Raw genomic sequence first — 19,978 nt, 5'->3', positions numbered from 1 at the left:
ACAAAAACAAGTCCCGGCTGTTCACAGATATATTTTATGTGTTAGATCGGCTAATATCAGTGTTTGAGTGTGTGTTTAATTTACACCAGTCATCCTCCCACATTGCTGTCTGGCGGATTTCTGCTGGATCATTGCTCTTGTACCTAAGTGTTTGGATTAATTGTGGAGTTGTTTCCATGCAGGTTTGCGTGTGTGCCCGCTGTCCGTGGCTTAGCCCTGAGAGTTCAGTGCAGGTTCTGGCTTGCTCAACTCTGGGAAACTTTTGAGCTGAGCAAATAGCTCGCTGTGTTTTCCTGGCGGCGGCCTGCTTTTCGTATGCGTGAGCCATGTGTACAAGCTTGTGTGCGTTTGTATGCTTGCGGTTTATGCGCAGTGTTGTGTAGCCCTCTGCAAATTGTAAAGTATTTTCTCCCTGTGGTTTTCATTTTTTTTTTTTTTCTATGCCCGTTTGAGGACAAGCATAAAGAGGTCAATGTGCTGAAGGAGAGGGAAACTTCATTCCCACAGTCGAGGCAGGAGATTACACCTCTGCCATTCCCACACCTCTGCCGTCTCCGTCGCCACTTTCTCCAGTCCTGACCTCCGTCGCCACAGAGACGGACCCGGCTACTCTGCGTGAGCACACAGAGGAGGGCACTCACTTTTGTGTTACCCGCATTTATGCTCTTTTTTTTTTTTTTTTTTACCCCCCCACCCCCCCTCAAACGTAGAGATGAGCCTCAATCGAGCCGAAGATCCCGGGTTTGATTTATTGCGCACCTCTAAGTGGAATGCTGTTTGCTGGGTGGTGCTCAGGTGTATTGACAAGGTTTTTAGCACCGACACGCTGTCAGGATGGCTCACAGACAAGTGTGTGTGCTCGCGTTAGGGGCCGGCAAACAAGAGCTCACTAATGTCCCAGCAGGGAGCCCTTTGCCACGGAGGAGGACAAGGCAGCACGGACATGTGAACACTACCCAGGCGTAAACGCTGTCTGAACGCTCACTCACACCGATCTGATCCCTCCTCCTGTGACACTTGGACCCTTTCACACCAAAGCAACAACCTGGGAAAAATGTGCCTCTGCTGTCGAACGTGTGAACGGGTCAACACAAGTTATCAAGCAGCCCTACTTTTACCCGTTTTATCTCGCTTATACAGGGATGTTTGGTAAATGACAAGCCGTGACTGATTATATGCCATCATGTTGGCATCATGCCATCGCAGTCTACCCCAGCACAACGGTGTAATATGTGTGCAATAACGAGGCGAGTTAAATCAGCTCTTGAGTAAATTGGCAAACATGTTAATGAGATTAAGTCTGTCCACCATTTCAATTATCATTTTAGTTCTTTTTTTCCTCTTCACTAAATGAACAAATGAATTCTCTGCTATATTTTGATGTCAGTGAGGAGAGATCTGTCTGTCTGCCCGAGAGGGGTTTAACCCTTCTATTCCTGCTCTGCTAGCATTTTGGCAAATTATACCAACTGGACCTTTTGTCATATCTTGACAATTCAAGAACTCCGGAAAGCAGAGAAAGAGACATTTTGGAGCGTCATGGTGGACTTCCTCAGTACAACTACCCAATCAGACAAACAAGCTCCTGCGACACATGAGCTTCTCAGTCCAGTTGAAAATGCACAATAACACTGAATGACAGTCATATTTTGAAAGTGGAAGTTGTTTTTGAAAGAGGAGCAGAATCATTGTCTCATTGTGTTTTCTGCAGCATGAGAAAATGTGACGCAATCTAGTTATTAAAGGGTTAAAAGCCATTTTGAACGCAGTTAACCCGCTGTTTAGGAGGACTCGAAGCACAATGTAAAGTTTGAAAATGTTTGTTTATGGTCTCTCTTCCAGGTTAATTAGTCCGCTGTGTTTTGTTCTCTGCAGGCATGCAACAGCGACGAGTATGCGTCTGTTCCCAGAGAAGACATGACCAGGATGCTCAAACAGAAAGGTGCCCCAAACCTTTATCTCACCTCACGATACAAATCAATGTGTTTAAAGATATATATATATATATATATATATATACATGCCAAGAGTGCTTCCTTCTGTTAAAGCGGTGATAAACTCGTATTTGCTTCGTAGGGTTTTTACCGGAGCAGGACGACACTGACGACGCATGGCAGGAATCTCACCACCAGGACCACGAGGATCTCGCCCCCTCCGTGAACCCCGGCCTCCCCAGGTATGCCCCTCAGTGTCGGTGGGCCTCCCTCTCAGGGCTGGACCCCGACACGCTGGCCTTCCCCGGGGGGTCGCCCATGCAGCTCCACGCCGTGCCCCCTGGACTGTTGCCGAGGATATCGCTGTTCTACGTCTGCACCAGATGTGGCAAGGTGTTCTGGGAAGGCTCGCACTTCGGCCGCGTCCTCTCCATGTTTCAGGAAGTGTTGAGTCTGACCGACGGAGACGATGAAGCATCTGCGTCGCCCGTTACTGCACTGGCACTGCAAAACTGACCACACAAACGAAGGCGTCGGCAAATTTCATCTGTGGTCAGATAAAAGTATACGTTTTCAGTCGACTTCCTACCCATCAATTACTTTGAGATTATATTGTTGCTACTTCTCTACTCCTGAATTTTAGTTGCCCTTGTTTTAAGTACAAAGTCATCAGCTTCGATCTTTGGGTTTAAATCCAACTGAGCTATTTAAAGTGAGGACAGTGACGGACCCTCACATCATTTTTTTGCTGAATATCAGCTTTATTCTCTCTTCATTTCCTATTTTTTTTTATATTCCAGAGACATTTCTCAGAGGTACGGTTTTACACAATATGTGAAAAAAATTGAGGTTTTAGTAAACCAAAGAGCGCTCACGCCAGGATCGCATCGTCGCGTATCTGTTAAGAGAAGTCATGGTTGGAGTCGTTCTTAGTTTTAGATGTGACACGTTGAACTGTATGTGATATGTTAATTCCTCGGGAGCGCGTTCATTCACCGAGGATTTATGTGATCAGACTGTAAAGCGTAAAACGTGTGCATCGGTGTGGATTTTGTTGCATTCTGCACTTTATGGGGTCACATCTGGTGACAGCTGTTTTTGATTTTACTGTTCTGACTTTGCCAACATTTCTCAAACTGTACTTTTTCATCGTGATTACTTTTATGCAATGTTTTTTTTTTTTGTTCCAATAAATCTTAAAGTGTTATTTTATTCTTTATCAGTGGGAAGCAGCATTAGCTTATGAGGGTCAACAGATGGCTTTTCTAAATTCACGAAGCAGATGGCCAAGGACTAAAGGTGGGCAGATTGATGAGATCATCTGAGCTTCACTGATGCCTCTCAGGTGTAACATCAGCGTGGGGGTTTCCTGCCCCGGAGCTGTTGAGTCACAGAAGGTAACTTGGCACATACCTACACAATCCCTTCGCATTTTCTCCTCCAATCCCACAAGCAAGACTTGGTTTCTGTGAATAAGAGATTGAATCTGGAAAATTCTGCAATTTAACTGTCGAGAAGCCAATTTTTTTTCTTTTTAAATTGAGTTTTTATTGAGTCTTCTGCCAGTTTTTGGCTCAGTTTGACTTTACTTTGATTCAATTTCGTCCAGCCATTAAAGGGAAGAAAAAAAAAAAGATTTTTCCCACATTGCACAACATCGCGCATATTCTTTATCCGGTGAAGCTGGCTTGTCACAAAACAATGCTGAACTCAAGAGTGAAGCCGCAGTAATGGAAAAAGAAACATCACTTTGTTTTCTTCACTTCTAGCTTTTGGGTTTTTTTTGCTTTGCGATGGAGCTGAAAACCGTTTCATGTAGCGATAGACATTATATTTGTGTCAGAACATATGAGTAAAGTGATTGCATGTGCAGTGCTTACATCTTTGCTGGGTTTCCAGTGCTGGAAAAATCAGATTGTAGATAATTTTGGTACAAATTGTAATTAAAAAGTCACACTGAAGATGTGGAGGTCTCAGAGTCTCACTTTTCACTTTGAGTGTGCCTTTAAAGGGTTAAAGTAGGCATTGTGTTGAAGCTGCATCGTATGGTTGAATTCAGATTGTTATACAGTCATAAAACGTAGGGATCTCTAACCAAAGCCAGATGTGCGCCTAGTTTTATTGATCGTGTAATTTGCATCGAGGCAAAAAGCTGGAGTGATTCTCAAAGACGGGGTCACACTGAATCACCGAGATCGGCGTGTTTTTCAATGACTGTGTTTGATTCACAGCAGCTGCAGGACGAACAAGTCGAAGAGTTTTGTGTCTCTGGGCATATCCTAACACTCCAGAACATGCACATTATCATCCCACTAATAACCACATCACAGTCGCTTTGAATTCTTCCAAGTGTTTGATGTGCGCGAGGTGAAATGTGTCAGGTGGCATGGCACGTTATTCCAACTGATAGAAGGTAAAAGTTACTGTGGAAAAACTCTGGATTTGAATCAAAATGCCTGGTCGCTGTATCCGCTTACTCTCCAGATGTGAAACTCATTGAAGTCTTGTGGAAGAAATTCACTTTTTTTTTTTTTTAACCTTCCATGTTCAGAAGAAAGGATGCGGACTAAACAGCCTTAAATCTATGCAGCAAATGTTTGTTTTTTTTAAACTGATTAAAAATAAAATTCCTAGAAATATAGAGGATCAAAGTCTAACGTTGAATCTTTTCTGAAATCAGTGAAATATTTTGTCTTTTCTACAAAAAAGAAGGGATACGTTCAGCCTCAGCTGAGCAGCGCGGTATGAAACCTGACGGATGTTAATGTCCGAACGTCGACTGAGTCCGAGCACACCGGCGACACTGACAGCAGATCACTGATTGTTTAGTCGGCCTGACTCTCGAGCTTGGAGATCTTGTATGAAAAAGCCACCCTGATGAGAACTTTTAAGATTTTAGCAGCTACGCCCGCCTCTGCAGTGATAACTTCACACCTGATAGTTCGACTAACTTTCATGAGAGAGAACGGGGATTCATGGCTTTTTTTTCTGCTGGGACTGATGAACGACACTGAACCAGCTATGATTTACAGAACATGACCACCATTTTGTGTGTTTGTCACGGTGCAGTCAACGACTCTAACCTGGTTTCTGATCCATTTTATTAGCCGTTTGCTTCACTTTTGATTTAAGCATGAACCCACCTTTTCTCTTTGCCCTTCGTCACCATGTGAGCTGTTCATACAGTTTTTACTCAACTTTTGAACGTCTTTTAAATCACCCGTTTTTATCCCTTTCATTTTACTTGAACTGCGTTTGTTTTAATGTATCGTCTGGATCTTTCATCTATTTCATGTAAATGTGAACTGTGCACTTTTTGGGTTAGTCTTCTCTTTCCAACGTTTGCACTGTATTTGTGGGCTCAGCTATGAAATTGTGCCTCCCTGTTATTTTCACTTACAGTTTATACTTTGTTTCCCATTGAGGTTCTGAAAATCTGGAGATGCTTGCCATTCTTGGACGCAACTCTGTACCAAGTCATCTGAAATGAGCTTAGAACCAGTGTGGAGATGGGGACGGCTGATCGTCATGTGGAGATGAATGGAGCGGAGTTTGCTGCAGGAGAGTTTGGACCTTCTCTTGCCAGGTTACATCATTAAAAAAGGAAGAGATCCACCAAAGATGAGACAATGTACATGATCTGTTGCATTTCGAGCATACATCCTGAAATGGAGAGGAGAAGAAGGGGAAAAAAAATTCTTGGCATTCAGCCACCCCTCCTCCCAAGGCGAACTGTGTCATAACTGCAAGTGACATCCAGCTTTCCGGAAGTATTTTTATTGGTATGAACAAAGTTGACACCCTATAGCTCCCTAAAGTAACCCTCTCTGCCTCCTGGTCCTTGTCCGGGTGGTCGCAGCCCCGGCCTCTGCAGAGCGCGAGCTTTCTGCTGCAGCACCGTGTTATTTGATCCTTGCTCTTTCTTTGCTGGGAAGAAAAGCTCGCCTCTTTCCCACGCTCTGAGGACACGTGGTGCCCGGAATGAATTGGATTCAGAAGAACCTCCCCGCCTGGTGAAACGTCACCTCCCTCTCTCTCTCTCTCCCCCTCTCGCTCTCTCTCTCTCTCACACACACTCGCTTTCAGTCATGTAAAAGAACAATACTGCCACTGCGTTGTGGCATTTGTGCGACACGTTTCATTTTGCTTCCCTCTTGCATCCCGCAGAGTGACTTTTTTTCCCCCTATCTTGGCTCTTCAGCGACATGCGTCTTGTCCGGGCGACCGGACTGGACGGGAGGGGGGGAGGCTCCTACCGTCTCGTCCGGCCCCGGCTGGCCCAACATGTTGTGTCAGAGTCTTGGTCCAGGTACACTGGGCTCTCGTTGCGCGGTCCGGCTGTCTCCGTGCAAAGCTCAACGTCTCTCGCTTCTTTCTCTTTATGGAAAAATATGCACGCCTTGTTTATCAACACATGGCGGCTGGGCAGAGATATGGCTGCACAAACAGAACCAGAATAGATTTGCGCTATCTTGGTGGAACCAGTTTCCATTCACAAGCTGGAGGGGTGCTGGATTCAGGGCACCAGTCAGACTTCACTGCCCCCAGTCGTTGAAAATGACGAATAAAAGTCCTTGGGTTGAATTACTTTAAATAAATAAATAAATTGTGTGCACTTTTACACAGTACAGGAATGCAGAAGTATTTTTTTAGCCTGACAAAGTAGCGTAATAATAATTGGACATGGGGAATTAGAAAAAAAACAATGGACCAAGTATTTTATCTCTGCTTAAACGAGCATACCTTGGCTGCACCCCAGGCACACATTACCAGGAAAGACTCCAGAGTGGAGTGTACTGTGTGTTGGGGAGGGTATTTGGGGAGAAACTCATCCAGTGGAGAAACTTTTGGCTCCTGCTGTCTGTGCAAATGTTTTCCAAGTGTCCAGACGCATTGCAAGCTAAAGCTCTGATAGCGGACAGATGTTCCTGATTTTCCAGAAAATGTTCCGCACCATTCAGTAACCCAAGACAAAAGAAGAAGGAAAAAATTAAATGTGGAGGGTTGTGCAAAAGTTTTGGACGTTAAAGGAGGAAAACAAAGTGTCTCCACCAATGAACTTCATTCAAATACAGAAATGATTTTTTTTTTTTTAACTCATTGACTATGAGCTCAACTGGCTTTAAAACCATACCAATGCTCCTTAGGTTTACATTTTTCGCACACTGTGGATTTCAAACTGTCTCGATTGTTTCTGTCCATCCGTGTCATATGCAGGTGGACAGGAGGATACAGAGGAAGCTATATGTTGGTGTGTGTATGGGGTAGTTGTCACACTGCACAATAATGTTGGGATCAATCCGATGTCTCGAGTACGTACTAAAGTTCAAGATACCTCAAGTATCTTGAACTTTAGAGCATGACTATGTGTATTAAATTAATACACCCTTTGAAGGAAGCACACATTAGTCAGAATCTTTTCACACCTGTCAGTGGAGACCAGGCTCCACTGTTCTCATGAGTTGTTGATATTGCGTCATTACTTGCTCACTGGCACAAGCCACAATACGCACCACACGAGGATATGGCAGCATTATTTATTTTAGCTCAAGCCTGTGAACGCGTGCTGCAGATGGTTGCACACCCTGTTGTGGTCGCTTTCACACTACATGCCCTCCACCAGCGTGTGACTGAAGCGGCACCAGCAACCGGCCCGCTTGTTTGTTTATTGCAATCCGTTGATCTCTGGCATACTTCACTCGTTGTCTTCATCTCTACTAGTTAGACATAAAGACGTACCAGCAACTAGTGAGCAATAAAAGTCTTGCACGTTTAACTGGTGGACAGTAAAGCGACTTTGACTTTAGACTTCACGAGTGAGCATTTTTTTGGAAGTCACTAAATGAACTCCTTCAATAAAGTATTCAAGTAAGATGATAGAACTTGACGAGTTGCCTTGTTGTATATTTTGGAGTTTACTAGTGACGGTTTCCAATTCCATTGGTGCATTAGAGCCAATCGTGCATTGTTCAGTGTTGAGGTTTGTTTTACAACTACTTCAACAATAGCATCACTGGTGACTGGAAATGAGTGATGAGTCAGATGAAATGTTTTACCGATTTGCCCAAGGAGTTTTGAAAAAGACTCAACACGTGAAGGACAGTTATGTCAGATACTAGAGATAAGGAATAAACATTTAAACTACTTGAGATAAATGAAAGTATCATGTTCACATCTGTCCTGCTGCGATCTCTCTCTCGCTCTCTCTCTCTCTCTCTCTCTATACTCGTCCTGTGACTCCTACTGACAGGGCAAATACACAGTTTTCCTCAATATCGTTTTAACTTAAAATAGAAGTTAAAACCTGTGACGGACTTGACGCCTTAATATTTCTTTCATCTCTGAAATGTACTGAACGACGTTCAAATAAATATTTGTGTGTGCGATCTGTCTCGTGCATTAGTTTTCATCTGTCCTGATGTGAAGGCTCTCAGTGATGCATTAAAAACTAAATTAATCCCTTTAAGATTTTCAGTCATAAAGATTGGCAGATAAGGTTAAGAAAAGCAAACTGCGTTTTCTACCTTTTTTTTTTTTTTTAGTTCTCACCTCCAGGAAAATACATCTAACTTTGGGCTGTATGAAACTGTTTTCATCACATTTCTATGAATGAGTCATAGCTGAAGTCTTTGAGTGTTTGCAGCTGTGGACTGCTTGATGCAAAGGAACTACCAAAATAAACAAATAGTCACAGAAAAGGAAGAATACAGATGAGTCATCGTCCCTCAGGTTTGATGTTTTGGACCTATTGTCCATCACTGGCAGTCATTTGAGCAACTTTGCAGACATAAATATGAACATTAGCAATGTGTAATTACATAGCAGCTGACAGACACACTTATTTCTGGCTGGCTGACATAAGTGTGGTTAAATTATACTGCACAATGAAACATTTTACCACATTGCCACGTGAGCATGTGTTTACTGTTGGCAAAGACAGCATCACATTATGAAGTCAATATGTAGCTCAAAGTGACTCATTGTCCTTTCAATATACAAAATACTCCTTTTTCAACCAACTACAAAACACAGTAATAGCCTGATGTCAATAACCTTGGTGTGACCTGAACACACTCGATGGACCCAAGCTGTTGTACAGTCCTTCTAAATGTGGATCACACCACTTTGTGAGTGTCATGGATGAATGCGGTGTTAGAAATGTGTCTATATTTATTTCAATGTATGCATTTAGTCAAGCTTACATGTTTGTTGTGAGTTCACATTGTTGCACTTTACATGAGTTCACTATTAAAGTCTGTTTTGCGTGATTTAACCAATGATTGTAGTCAGTTTTCAGAGATGATGGCAGTAAGCGTATATATCCTGTTTAAGGTTATGCAATTGTCATTTTACCTAAACAGTATGAATGAACACATTTAAGCTTCTATACAGTACCAACCAAAAATCATGTGTGTACTTTTATCTACCTGGACTACAGCTATTTATAATCATAGAGAAATGCAACCAAGTAGTTAACGTGAGTGCCTGCTAACCGTAAGAGTAACTGTTAGGGTTTTTCATAATGTACTGAATGTATGATAAGAAATGGAATAAGCAGGTGAGGGAGATTACAGACGTCATGGGCCTCATACACAGGCTGTGGGGACAAATTACTGTTAGAAAGGCATTATAAAGTTGATTTTGCATATTATTTCACCTTTATAGACTACAACAGTCATTTCCAAAAACATGGTTGTATTAGAAGTATTAGCAAAGTGAAAATGTACTCGTGGAAAAAAAATCTGCAAATAAACAAGTGCTAAAAGAATTATATTATTATAATTAAGTAATAGGATAGTTACATAATGTGATCATTGAATAATGGGGAAGTGGTAAGTTTTACTTCTTCCTATCAATTTTCAGACATTTTGACTTGGATATATGTGACACACACACACACACACACACGAGCTGCAATCGCACCCTCTTGCAATGCAGATGCGGCAGCAGACGTGCGCCAAATGTACAGTTGACAGTGTGGGAAAATGAGGACAGTGTGAAAGCCACCAAACCATCAGAGCGCAGAGCGGCTTTTTACGAAGTGTCACGCTCGAGACGGTGGATGTTATCGGGGGCCGACAAACGGAGCAGACGGTCTGAGGAGGGGGCTGAGAAACCAGGCTGGAGCCGCTGTGGTTTCCACGTGTTTTTCTCCATCTATCTATCTGTCTGACCATCTCTCTCTCTCTCTCTCGCTCTCTTTCTCTCTCTCTCTCTCTCTCTCTCTCTCTCTCTCTCTCTCTCTCTCTCTCTCTCTCTCTCTCTCTCTCACACACACACACACACACACACACACACACACACACACACACACACACACACACACACACACACACACACACACGCACACACACACACACACGCGGGCGCCCAGTTCCCACGGTGGCGGGCGCAGCTGAGCGGCGTGTCAATCTGCGCAAAGCGTCACCTCTTTTCACTTGCAAAGAGGAAGTAGCGCAGAGCTTTTGTTATTTGAAGTCCCACAGTCTAGTCATTTAAAAACAACTGGACTATATCCGCCGTTTATGATTTAAACAGCCACCTATAATCTCCTGCTCGGAGGTGTTTTTATAAACGGAGAGGTACAGAGACGCGGCCCGTTTGGAGTTTCTGTTTTACTGCCGTTACCATTTGGTGCGCCGAGAATAAACCTAACTCTTCGCTGATTTTGGTTGAACATAAATGGTAAAAATGTCCCACGAAGAAGCACATGTTGAATATTCGGAAATGTTCTTTTCAATTCACAGTTCTGGTTGACTCTTACCGTGAGATTACGCAAACCAACACCAACACAGTTTTTACTTTTATTTCATATTTGTGCACAAATGAAGTGAGATCCTCACTGACATTGAAGAAAATTCGTGCAATTCTCTGACAATTCAGCACGCAAAATATTTAATATGTCCATGAATAAATTTAAATAAAGTGCCTTATAAATCTTTATTATGCAATACATTTCTTCATTTAGTCATATTTCTTCAGTATTCCTGAAATCTATCTTTTAGAAATGATAAACTTCTCCCTGATGCTCCTGGTGTTTATATCCCAATATATGAACGAGCCATGATTGGGATTTTTTTCATTTCTCGCTGTTTTTGCTCATATTCCTATGTCCCTTCTCTCCATGATGCGCTCCTTGTCACCATCACAGCCTCCTCTGGCTTTCTGTCCATCTCACTTGGTGGGTCTGCTGGAGATCGGATATGAAGATCACCATTGCTGCGGGCGGCTTGTTTAATATTTCTGCGGCAACATTTTAGCGTCGCCCCCCCCCCCCCAATCAGCCCAAGCATCTCGGAACACCACGCCCCCTCCCCGCAGATTCACAGGGCTCCTGATCCCTCCCTCTAACCGGGCCGGCAGCCTATAACCTCCGCGGGTCTCCGCCCATTCCTTCACAGTTGATTCTTTGGGAAGGTATTGTCATGCAAAGCAGCCTAAAGGACGCGTAAAATATTCCCCCAGAGCGCAGCGCAGGGCAGAGACTCACACGGACCGCGAGAGGACACAGACCGGGCCAACACGGTGGATTTCTATCGTTCGCGTCGCTACGGACCCGTCCATCTGTCACAGGTAAGTCCCAGATCTGCACCGGATTGCCGCTCCAGACGCGTTTGGTGGCACAATTCGCGCTGTGTATCCGTGCGTAAAGCTCGTGCGCACGGAGGTCTCCTCGCTCCTGGATGTGGCGGAATGCGGGGTCTCTCTCTTTCTCTCTGGCAGCCTGTTGGGGAGGATTCGGGATTCACGTGGACCCCTCTTGTCTTTTTGTGTGTGTCTTTCCCAGAACCGCTGGCCATATGAGCAGTGACATATAGCGGGGATACAGGTTGGACCGTTCAGGGGAATCCGACGGGTGTCCGACAAAGAGGAGGCTGCCCTGTGGAGATAGTGCACCAGTTCCCCCACGCCAAGTCGGAGGTGTTTCTCTCTTCTCCATCCCCTGTGTAGGCTACCTGCTACTGCTGCTGCTGCTGCTACAAAAGGGGAACTACATCTATAGACCCCTGGATCTCTTGAGAGCACCCTCTTAATGTTTTAGGGGATTTAGGATCTCTCAATAATTAACATTTTTTTGCACACCGAGTGTGTCGTCTCTTCTCTTGTCCTTTTTTGGGGATATATCCATTTGTTCTTTTTTTTTTCCCTTCCCGTTTTAGTACTTTAAAGTGCCTTAACGACTGGTTGTAATCCAGTGTAACTGTGGCATTGTTACCAGACCAGAGACGCGCAACAGGGAGAAGACGATTATTATCAGCTTTAGAGCCCCAGGCAGGATTACCCGCACCCCTTCATCCACCCACCCTCCCTCCAGCGAGCTGCAAACATGAGCCAGGCGGATGTGTCGACTTGTTCCGCGCCGCAGAGGGTTTTCCAGGAGGCGGTGAATCAAGGCAACACCAGGGAGCTGCAATCTTTGCTGCAGAACATGACGAACTGCGAGTTCAACGTCAACTCCTTCGGGCCTGAGGGCCAGACGGCGCTCCACCAGTCCGTCATCGACGGCAACCTGGAGCTGGTGAAACTGCTGGTGAAGTTTGGCGCAGACATCCGGCTGGCGAACAGGGAAGGGTGGAGCGCTTTACACATCGCGGCCTTCGGGGGCCACCAAGACATTGTGCTATACCTCATCACCAAGGCCAAGTACTCATCTGGCGCCCGGTGATCTGTCTCTGCTGTCAGGTAAAATATGGAAAAAAGTAGAAAAGAAAAAAGAAGAGAAAAATCATCAACAACAACACGTGAAATATAAAACTGCAACACAACACACAGGAAAGCCGGGCTCTTGTGGGGTTATTTACATAGTTGTGCCAAATTTTATATAGTAAAAAGGAAATAAAATTTACAAACAAAAAAAATAGGTATGCACAATAATCTTTCCTCACTGTAAACCAAAACGGGGCCCTCTCTGCACTCCTGAGTCGCACACTGCGCCTCCAAACAAACCCCAATCCGCTGATTTCTCTTGGTACTAAAGCTTTCCTATTGAATGTGCATACTCGATCGTGTCGTCCACTCTAAAAGAAACCTGTGTGTGTGTGTGTGTGTGTGTGTGTGTGTGTGTGTGTGTGTGTGTGTGTGTGTGTGTGTGTGTGTGTGTGTGTGTTTGGACTCCTGAGTGCAGATGGCCCAGTTTTTTTTTCCATCCCTGACCTCCCATTCTCAGTACAGTTGAATAGTTTCTTTGTGGGAGCAGCAGATTTGACCTGTTGCTCCTCATTGTCTGTAAAACCCTTAAAAGAAAGAAAAAAATAAGTTATTTTATATGAAACACGGCACTTGATGCTACATGGCTGCATGCTGGAATATCTGAAAGGGAAGACACATGAACTTGAGAAGGGTTGCCCTCTGTTGGCACCCAGAGGTCTTTATTTTCTTTATTAAATTCATTGATAAATTTTTTTTTAAACTCAAAGAGCGGCATTATGGCTATCCAACACGGTTTTTCGCATGTGTAATCTTTATGTAACAACAACAATTCATAGTTGTTGTGAAGTACTGTACACAATAGCTTTACTTTGTTTCTGTTTTTTTTTTTTAAGGAAAAGAAAAAAGACAGCTGATTCTTGCCATGCTGGCGTCCAACTTTTTCAGGCCAGTGCGACCACTTTGCCAATGGTCATTGTGTTACTAAAAAAAAAAAAAAGTACAAAAAAAAGTACAGCTGCTTTCGCTTTGTGTAAAAAAAAAAAATACAAATCGCATTTTGGAATTCACTTTATAATCTCCTTTCAGTATTTTATTAACATCCTAGTCATCACTGTGAAAGCAGGCTGGGTTTTTTTCTATTTATGAAGGTACATTGAGAAGATGCATTTTGAATATGTTGTGGTTCTTCTTTAAAGTTGAAAAAAAAAGTCTGTGTGAGAATATCATGGGTGACTCAAGCTGCTTCAGACTCTTTTAGTGTAACCTGTCCCATGTGGAGGTAGACCTGCCACCCCACCACCTTCCTCCCCCACAGTCCTAGATACCCTCTATCTCTCACTTTTCTTATGGCCTGATGACCCTCAAGAGGACTTTCTCCTCCAATTCAAAAAAAAAAGAAAAGAAAATGACTTTGTTTGGTTGCCTTTTCCCAGCTACCTCGACTGTAAAGTATTCTCAAGTTGTCTCTGCTTTCTCACCACTCCTGAGTCTGAAGAGATTCACAGTTTGTCCTGTGATGTTTTCTACTATGTAAAGCCACATGGACTTCAGTACAGAAGATGCAACGACAAACCTTTTTCCTGCATCCTTAGTCGGGATTTTTTTTTTTTTTTTTATCTTGATTTATTTTTTTTCTTCTTTAATTTACACTACAACCAAACCAGTGCTGACAAGCAAAGCATCAAAGCATCATTTCTGCAAAGGGGAGTCTCTGTGGTTCTCTCCCAGTCTTTCTTTTTCTTTTTTTTTTTCTCCACACACATAATGCCATTGTTGCATGTTTCCCCTCGTAAACGTACCCCCCCCGCCCCCATCCCCGTCTCTTTCTCAGCCTGTATCTTTGTTTTCTATTTGTTTCACTCGTACAAAAAAGTGGAATTGTATCGCATGACTTATAAATGCAGGGAGTTTTATTGCACAAAACACCAAGCCTTGTGCGCCCCCAGTGTTCGCACGGGGTAACTGCAGGAGCCAAGGCTTTGGAATAGTTACTACTACTGAGCAGGACCCTAATACTGTTGGACAATGAAGACTTCAGAGAAAAAAAAAAGCATGACTATTGCAGGATGTCACAGAAAAGGAAAAATTGGTTTTTAGAAACTTGCCTGCTGCATTTCGAACGTCATGGCAACCCTAACATTTGTAACAATGCTGCTTGTATGTTTCTTTTCTTGTTAATGTTGATGTTTTTGTTTGTTTTTACATATTGTTTTTAAGCCTACTGCTCAAATGGCCAACAGGCTTGTGTAGAAGCTTCGCAGCAGCAGTGGCTCACTTCACGAGAAGCTATTGAGAAGTGTGTGTGTGTGTGTGTTTTTAATGTGTGTATGTGCATGCTTCTCGTGAGTTCTGTGCCACTGTGTTAGAGCAGTCATCCTGACTGAAAATGAAAAACTTCCCATAGTGCAACCTGGAAAACAAAACAACAATTAATACAATAGCTCCACACTTCATAGATTGGTATCAGGCAACAAATGAATATGCATCGCTTGTCTTAAACTTGATTTTTTTTTTTTTTTTGAATATTGCACTGATGACTGTCGTTGAAAAGTTGGCTTTTATGTGTCAACATTTTAATTTTTTTCTGAATAGAAAAAAAAAAAACAAACACAACAAAATACTATTGTATAAATATATGCTCCAGGTGATAAAGTCCTAATGTGTGTATTACTTTGTGGAAAAAACATGGTGTTTTTCAACAAAGGCGCGTGTATCTCTGTGATTGGGTGTATGTATATATACATATGGATATATATATCAATGATGATGATGATATCTTGGGGCACTTTCTTTTCTGAAGTGCTGTCTTCCTGTTTTTGTTTTTTAAGGGGAATAATACATTTGATGGTAAGATCATTGTGACAAGAATAAAAATTGCACGCTTGTGCAGTTATTTGGCTAACCAAGGTCATAACATTTATGACTAAGGAGCCAGCTGCCGGATTGGTGTACACAAATGAGAGGATTTTTTTTTTCTAATAAAAAAAAAAAAGAAAAAGAAAAATACAGAAAAGAGAAAGAAAGGAAAAATTGCTGACTTCTTTGGGCCAACTTGTATTTCTGGTCTTGCTTCATTTCAAGCGAGAGGAAACGGTTGAATTTTCATGAGTGATGCAGATGTTCCATCATGTCTGATTTTTGGATGGTTTTTTTTTTTGTATTCTTTTATTTTGAACATTTGTAACACTGTGATGATGACGTGATGTCATGCGGAGATGAGTGCTGTATTATTTTTGTACGTTTGTGTACAAGCCAGTAAAGAAATCATTAAACCTAAAATGTCTGTGTGAACGCATACATTTCTTCCTCATCTTTCCTTCCTCCAAAGCAGAAAGTTGTGGTCTGTGCCCGGCTCAACGCCCTTCTCACCCTCCCTCCTCCTCTCTTTCTCACAGAAAAAGGTTGGTTTGGGAATCACACCCCCACCCTGCTCTCTCTCTCTCTCTCTGTCTCTCTCTCTCTGTCTCTCTCTCTCTCTCTCTCTCTCTCTCTCTCTCTCTTGCTCTCTCTCTCTCTCTCTCCCAAGCCGAGCCCAACCCAGATCTCTATTCTCTCCTTTTGTCATTTATCTGGCCTCATCCTTTCACTGCCGGGATAAAGGAGCCCAGTGCATTGTGGGTAGACTCAGTTTAAAGAAGGGTCCCCTCCCCTGTGTGTGTTGTGGGAGAGATGGTTTTATGTTACACACACACACACACACACACACACACACACACACACACACACACACACACACACACACACACACACACACACACACACACACACACACACACACACACACACACACACACACGCACACACACACGGTCAAAGGAACTGTTCCAATACACACTCTCCTCTTGTGCTCTCGTTCTAATGATTAAGACCCCAGATCTCTGCAGCCATTCAGCTCTTTGCTCACAGCCTGCTTCCACCTCTCGCTCTGAGCTTTCTGCAGACACTCGAGTGTCTGTCACTCAGGGACAAATAAGGTTTGGCAAGATGAGCAAATTAAGAACCTTTTACGAACTTGTTTTTGAAGCACGCAACTGGGTGTGTCAAACATGTCCCGCCTGTCCTCACGCCAGTCTCACAATTTTCTTTTTGAGAGAAAACTGCACTTTTCACAGTTTTTTTTTCTAAGATATTTTGATTGGAGTTGGGAAATCATGTAAATGTCAAATCTTCACAAAACTTTGTACAATTTTTTTTTGTCCCTGGAAGAGTTCTATTGTTTATATAAAATATGTGTTTGTATTAATCTAGTTGGTTTCAAATGAGCAAAGCACGTGTTAATGTTTTGCAATATGCTTTTTGTGACTTTTCTCATTCTCCACAAGATACTGTATGTAATTTAACATGGTCTTACCTTCTATATTGAGGCATGAAAAGGTCCTGGAAATGGTTTGCAAAGGTGACGACTTAATTTCAACTGTATAAGAAAAAGGGCAAACTCTGCGAATGCGAAAATGAATGCGATGAGTTACACCTGGTAGAAGACAAAAGCAATTCACAAGAAAGATGACAGAGGAGTGTACTGTCTTGAGTTGCCATAAAGCGGATATTGATCCTAAATGGTTTTTCCATCTCACTGAAATCTCATGTGTAAGCGATCGTACGTTACATGAAATCCATTGTGATACTTTGAAAACTAAACTTGGAGGATTTTTGTGTTTACTTGCTGTAAACACAAAACACAGGACTGCTTAGAATGTATATATTGGTGTGCATGTTTCCCGTGTACCTGTTTTTCTGTGGGAAGGCACCTTGATCTGACTCACATTCACTGTTTCTTAGAAAGTCGCAACTGCTTCTGCATGACTGTACTGAGGGACTGTGGGAACCGCCGCGCAACAATGCATTTTTCGACACGTCGGACCTGTTTGCGTTGCAACATTTTCTGGGTGTCGACCAACTCCTCACTGTTGCGGGCATTTTGTGGATTGCGGACGTGATGGAAATAACGGTTGTGGTTTGAGACAGTTCATGGGAGAGAAAAAAAAGCCAGTGTCTTTAACTTCTGGTTTTCACTGGCAAGTGAAAGTTTTGTGCCGTCGTTGCAGCAGCTGTTGGGGTCTGTTTCCCGGGCTGCAGCTGAACTGCAGTCGACCTCAGCTCAAATTTTCAGCAGCGATTAACTGCGTCGGTCTGATGTGCTTTTTTGTCGGACACAAACACCGGGAAAGTTAGCTCCTCCAAACACCAAACCCATCGATGTTTTGATACCGTGGCAGGCAAAGCGGGTTATCTGGCCTGCTGCTCGCTTGTACTTTCCTCCATCTCTCTCTCTCGCTCTCTCTCTCTCTCCCTGCTCGTCTCTCACTTCTGCAGGATGTTTTTGTTGAGCTGGGTTCCCATTGTTCACACACTGAGTTGGCTGGCCTCCCAGGGTTGCTGCTGGCTGCTAGGCCCCCTAATAGGTTCTTCATGTGCTTTGGCTTTCCTTGCTCATCTCAGTCTGGCCTTTGCATCGAGGAGACTGCATGTAGTCAGCCAGACGACACAAGACATTTTGCAGAAAAGACAGTGGGAGGAAAACAAGATGAATATTTGTTTGGGGAATTGCAGCAAGTCTGGAAAACAGACGAGGACTACATTGAAATCCCATCAGTTTTAAAGGGAAAGTTAAGAGTTGACAATGGAAAACAGAGCAACTTCTAGTGGCGTATATTTGCATTGTTTGTGTTTTTTGTTGTTTTGTTTTATTCCGCAGACATGTTCCATATTGTTTCTGGGTTGATGTCACAGCAGCTGCAATCAAGTGCATCTGTGTGACTATCTGCCACCTCTATTCAAAAGGCCATTGTTAGGAGCCTCATAAAATATTCATACCCATGCTTGCACCCCTCATTTGAAGGGTTACACCCAATCTGTGGCACACAAGATTAACTGAATATCTTGTGATACGTGTAAAATGCTATTTAACTGGTTTCGCATCAGTGAAGTCCTAATTTTATTCTGGCTACTGTTCGACTTGTGCTCAGTGTTACGCGGTTCGATTGCACAATCTTTCTCACAATGAGCTGGTATTGACTTGATTACTGAGTTATAAGACTTAACTTTAAATGACTCGACTGCCGCACAATGTTATTTTACCAGGCAGTTGCTTGAAATCAAATTATCTCTTTTACAAGCCAGGCCTTGCCAGAATGGCAGCAGGTTGTAATTTAAAACGAAAATCTTTTATCGACATATAACAAGTTAACAAAATAATTTGATTCATTTACATTTGATCAACAAGTAGCTGTTTTTTTTTTTTTTTTTTTTTTTTTATACCAACGGATTTTAACTATTGTTAATAATACGTTGTTAAAACAGCATGACATGACTTCTAAAATCAACAAATCTGTATTGATATCATGTTGAGTAAATGGCACTACAGGTAATTGTTTTTTTTAATATCGAGGCAGATTTGAGTGGCTAAAAGTAAAGTATACATATACATATAATGAAATCTTAAACTCCTGCAAAAATGGTTATTTGGTGAATTTACATCAGTTGGTCGCACTGCAAATGACAGTGAAACAACTTTTTTGTTGTCTGTAGCAGTTCAGGAAATCTATCACAACCTTTGGAGGTAAGAATACTGTTTAATTGACCCATGCTCAGTATTATCTGTTACTTTGGGAAGAAACTGATAGCTCTATTTAAAATGATTTGTTGTCTTAAAATTCTGACCAAACCAAACTGATGCTGCATTCCAGTTGTTCCACTACTCAGATTTCCTATTTCGTGGGTGTTAGGTGGTCCAGTTACATCATAACATTCCAAGTCAGACAACATTATCGACTTGTCATGTAAAGTTATTCATGTGCATCCCTTTTGTTAAAAATCTGGCTCCATTTTCATGCATAGGAACAATGTAACTTGACAGGCCGGCGCAAGAACTCCATGTTTGTCACTGAAATGGTTGAAAACATTAAAACATGCCATAAACCAATTACAGTATAAGCAAAATCCAGGGTCCTCAAGCTGCCCCGTGTTTACTACTTAATCTCCACAACACTGAAAACTACTCAGATTTCCAACCACTGTCAGTGTGAGGTGGGAAAGTCCTGATCAATCAGGTTTGAAAAATACATTCTGAACTTTTCAATGGGACTCTTTGATCTTTCAGAGTTTTTTGTTTTGTTTTTTGTAATATATATTTTACCACACCCAACAAAGGGGTATTCGTGCAACTTCATCAGTGCACCTTGTAGCTGCTTGTAAAAGAAGAGTCTGTTTAGCTTAGCCTACATGGCGTGGCAAAAAAAAAGAAGAAATATTGTACTCACAAGCACCTTCGTCTGTGTCAATGATCAGCAGGTCAAATACATGCTAGACTTATCATGTGACACTCCAAACTATGAAATGGGAAACTTTCTGAGTTTCCACCTGCATAAACATCAATGTATCCATTTTAATACCGG

The 19,978-nt window shown here is 42.6% G+C and overlaps 2 protein-coding genes across 2 annotated transcripts in view; both read left to right on the top strand.

Annotated features, from left to right (window-relative positions):
- exd3 (exonuclease 3'-5' domain containing 3) overlaps positions 1-3,721 on the top strand; it is a 39,464-nt gene extending 35,743 nt beyond the window's left edge. The window contains exons 20-21 of the mRNA XM_080510162.1: positions 1,876-1,942; positions 2,077-3,721. Coding sequence (XP_080366288.1) covers positions 1,876-1,942; positions 2,077-2,450 — 441 coding nt within the window. The 3' untranslated portion in view covers positions 2,451-3,721. The remainder of the gene's footprint in view (positions 1-1,875; positions 1,943-2,076) is intronic.
- A 7,671-nt stretch (positions 3,722-11,392) lies between these two features.
- On the top strand, positions 11,393-15,847 carry nrarpa (NOTCH regulated ankyrin repeat protein a). The gene is made up of 2 exons (XM_080510173.1): positions 11,393-11,507; positions 11,722-15,847. The coding sequence occupies exon 2, from the start codon at positions 12,262-12,264 to the stop codon at positions 12,598-12,600; it is 339 nt and encodes a 112-aa protein (XP_080366299.1). The 5' UTR covers positions 11,393-11,507; positions 11,722-12,261; the 3' UTR covers positions 12,601-15,847.
- Positions 15,848-19,978: the final 4,131 nt, after the last annotated feature.

The sequence above is a fragment of the Blennius ocellaris genome, assembly GCF_963422515.1.
Source record: "Blennius ocellaris genome assembly, chromosome: 15".
In the NCBI taxonomy this organism is placed as follows: domain Eukaryota; kingdom Metazoa; phylum Chordata; class Actinopteri; order Blenniiformes; family Blenniidae; genus Blennius; species Blennius ocellaris.
Note: the sequence above shows the minus strand (reverse complement) of the source record. Positions and strands in the feature narration are given on the sequence as shown.

What these genes read in the sequence shown, in the direction of transcription:
- nrarpa (XM_080510173.1), top strand. Translation starts at nt 12,262, where the DNA reads ATGAGCCAGGCGGATGTGTCGACTTGTTCCGCGCCGCAGAGGGTTTTC.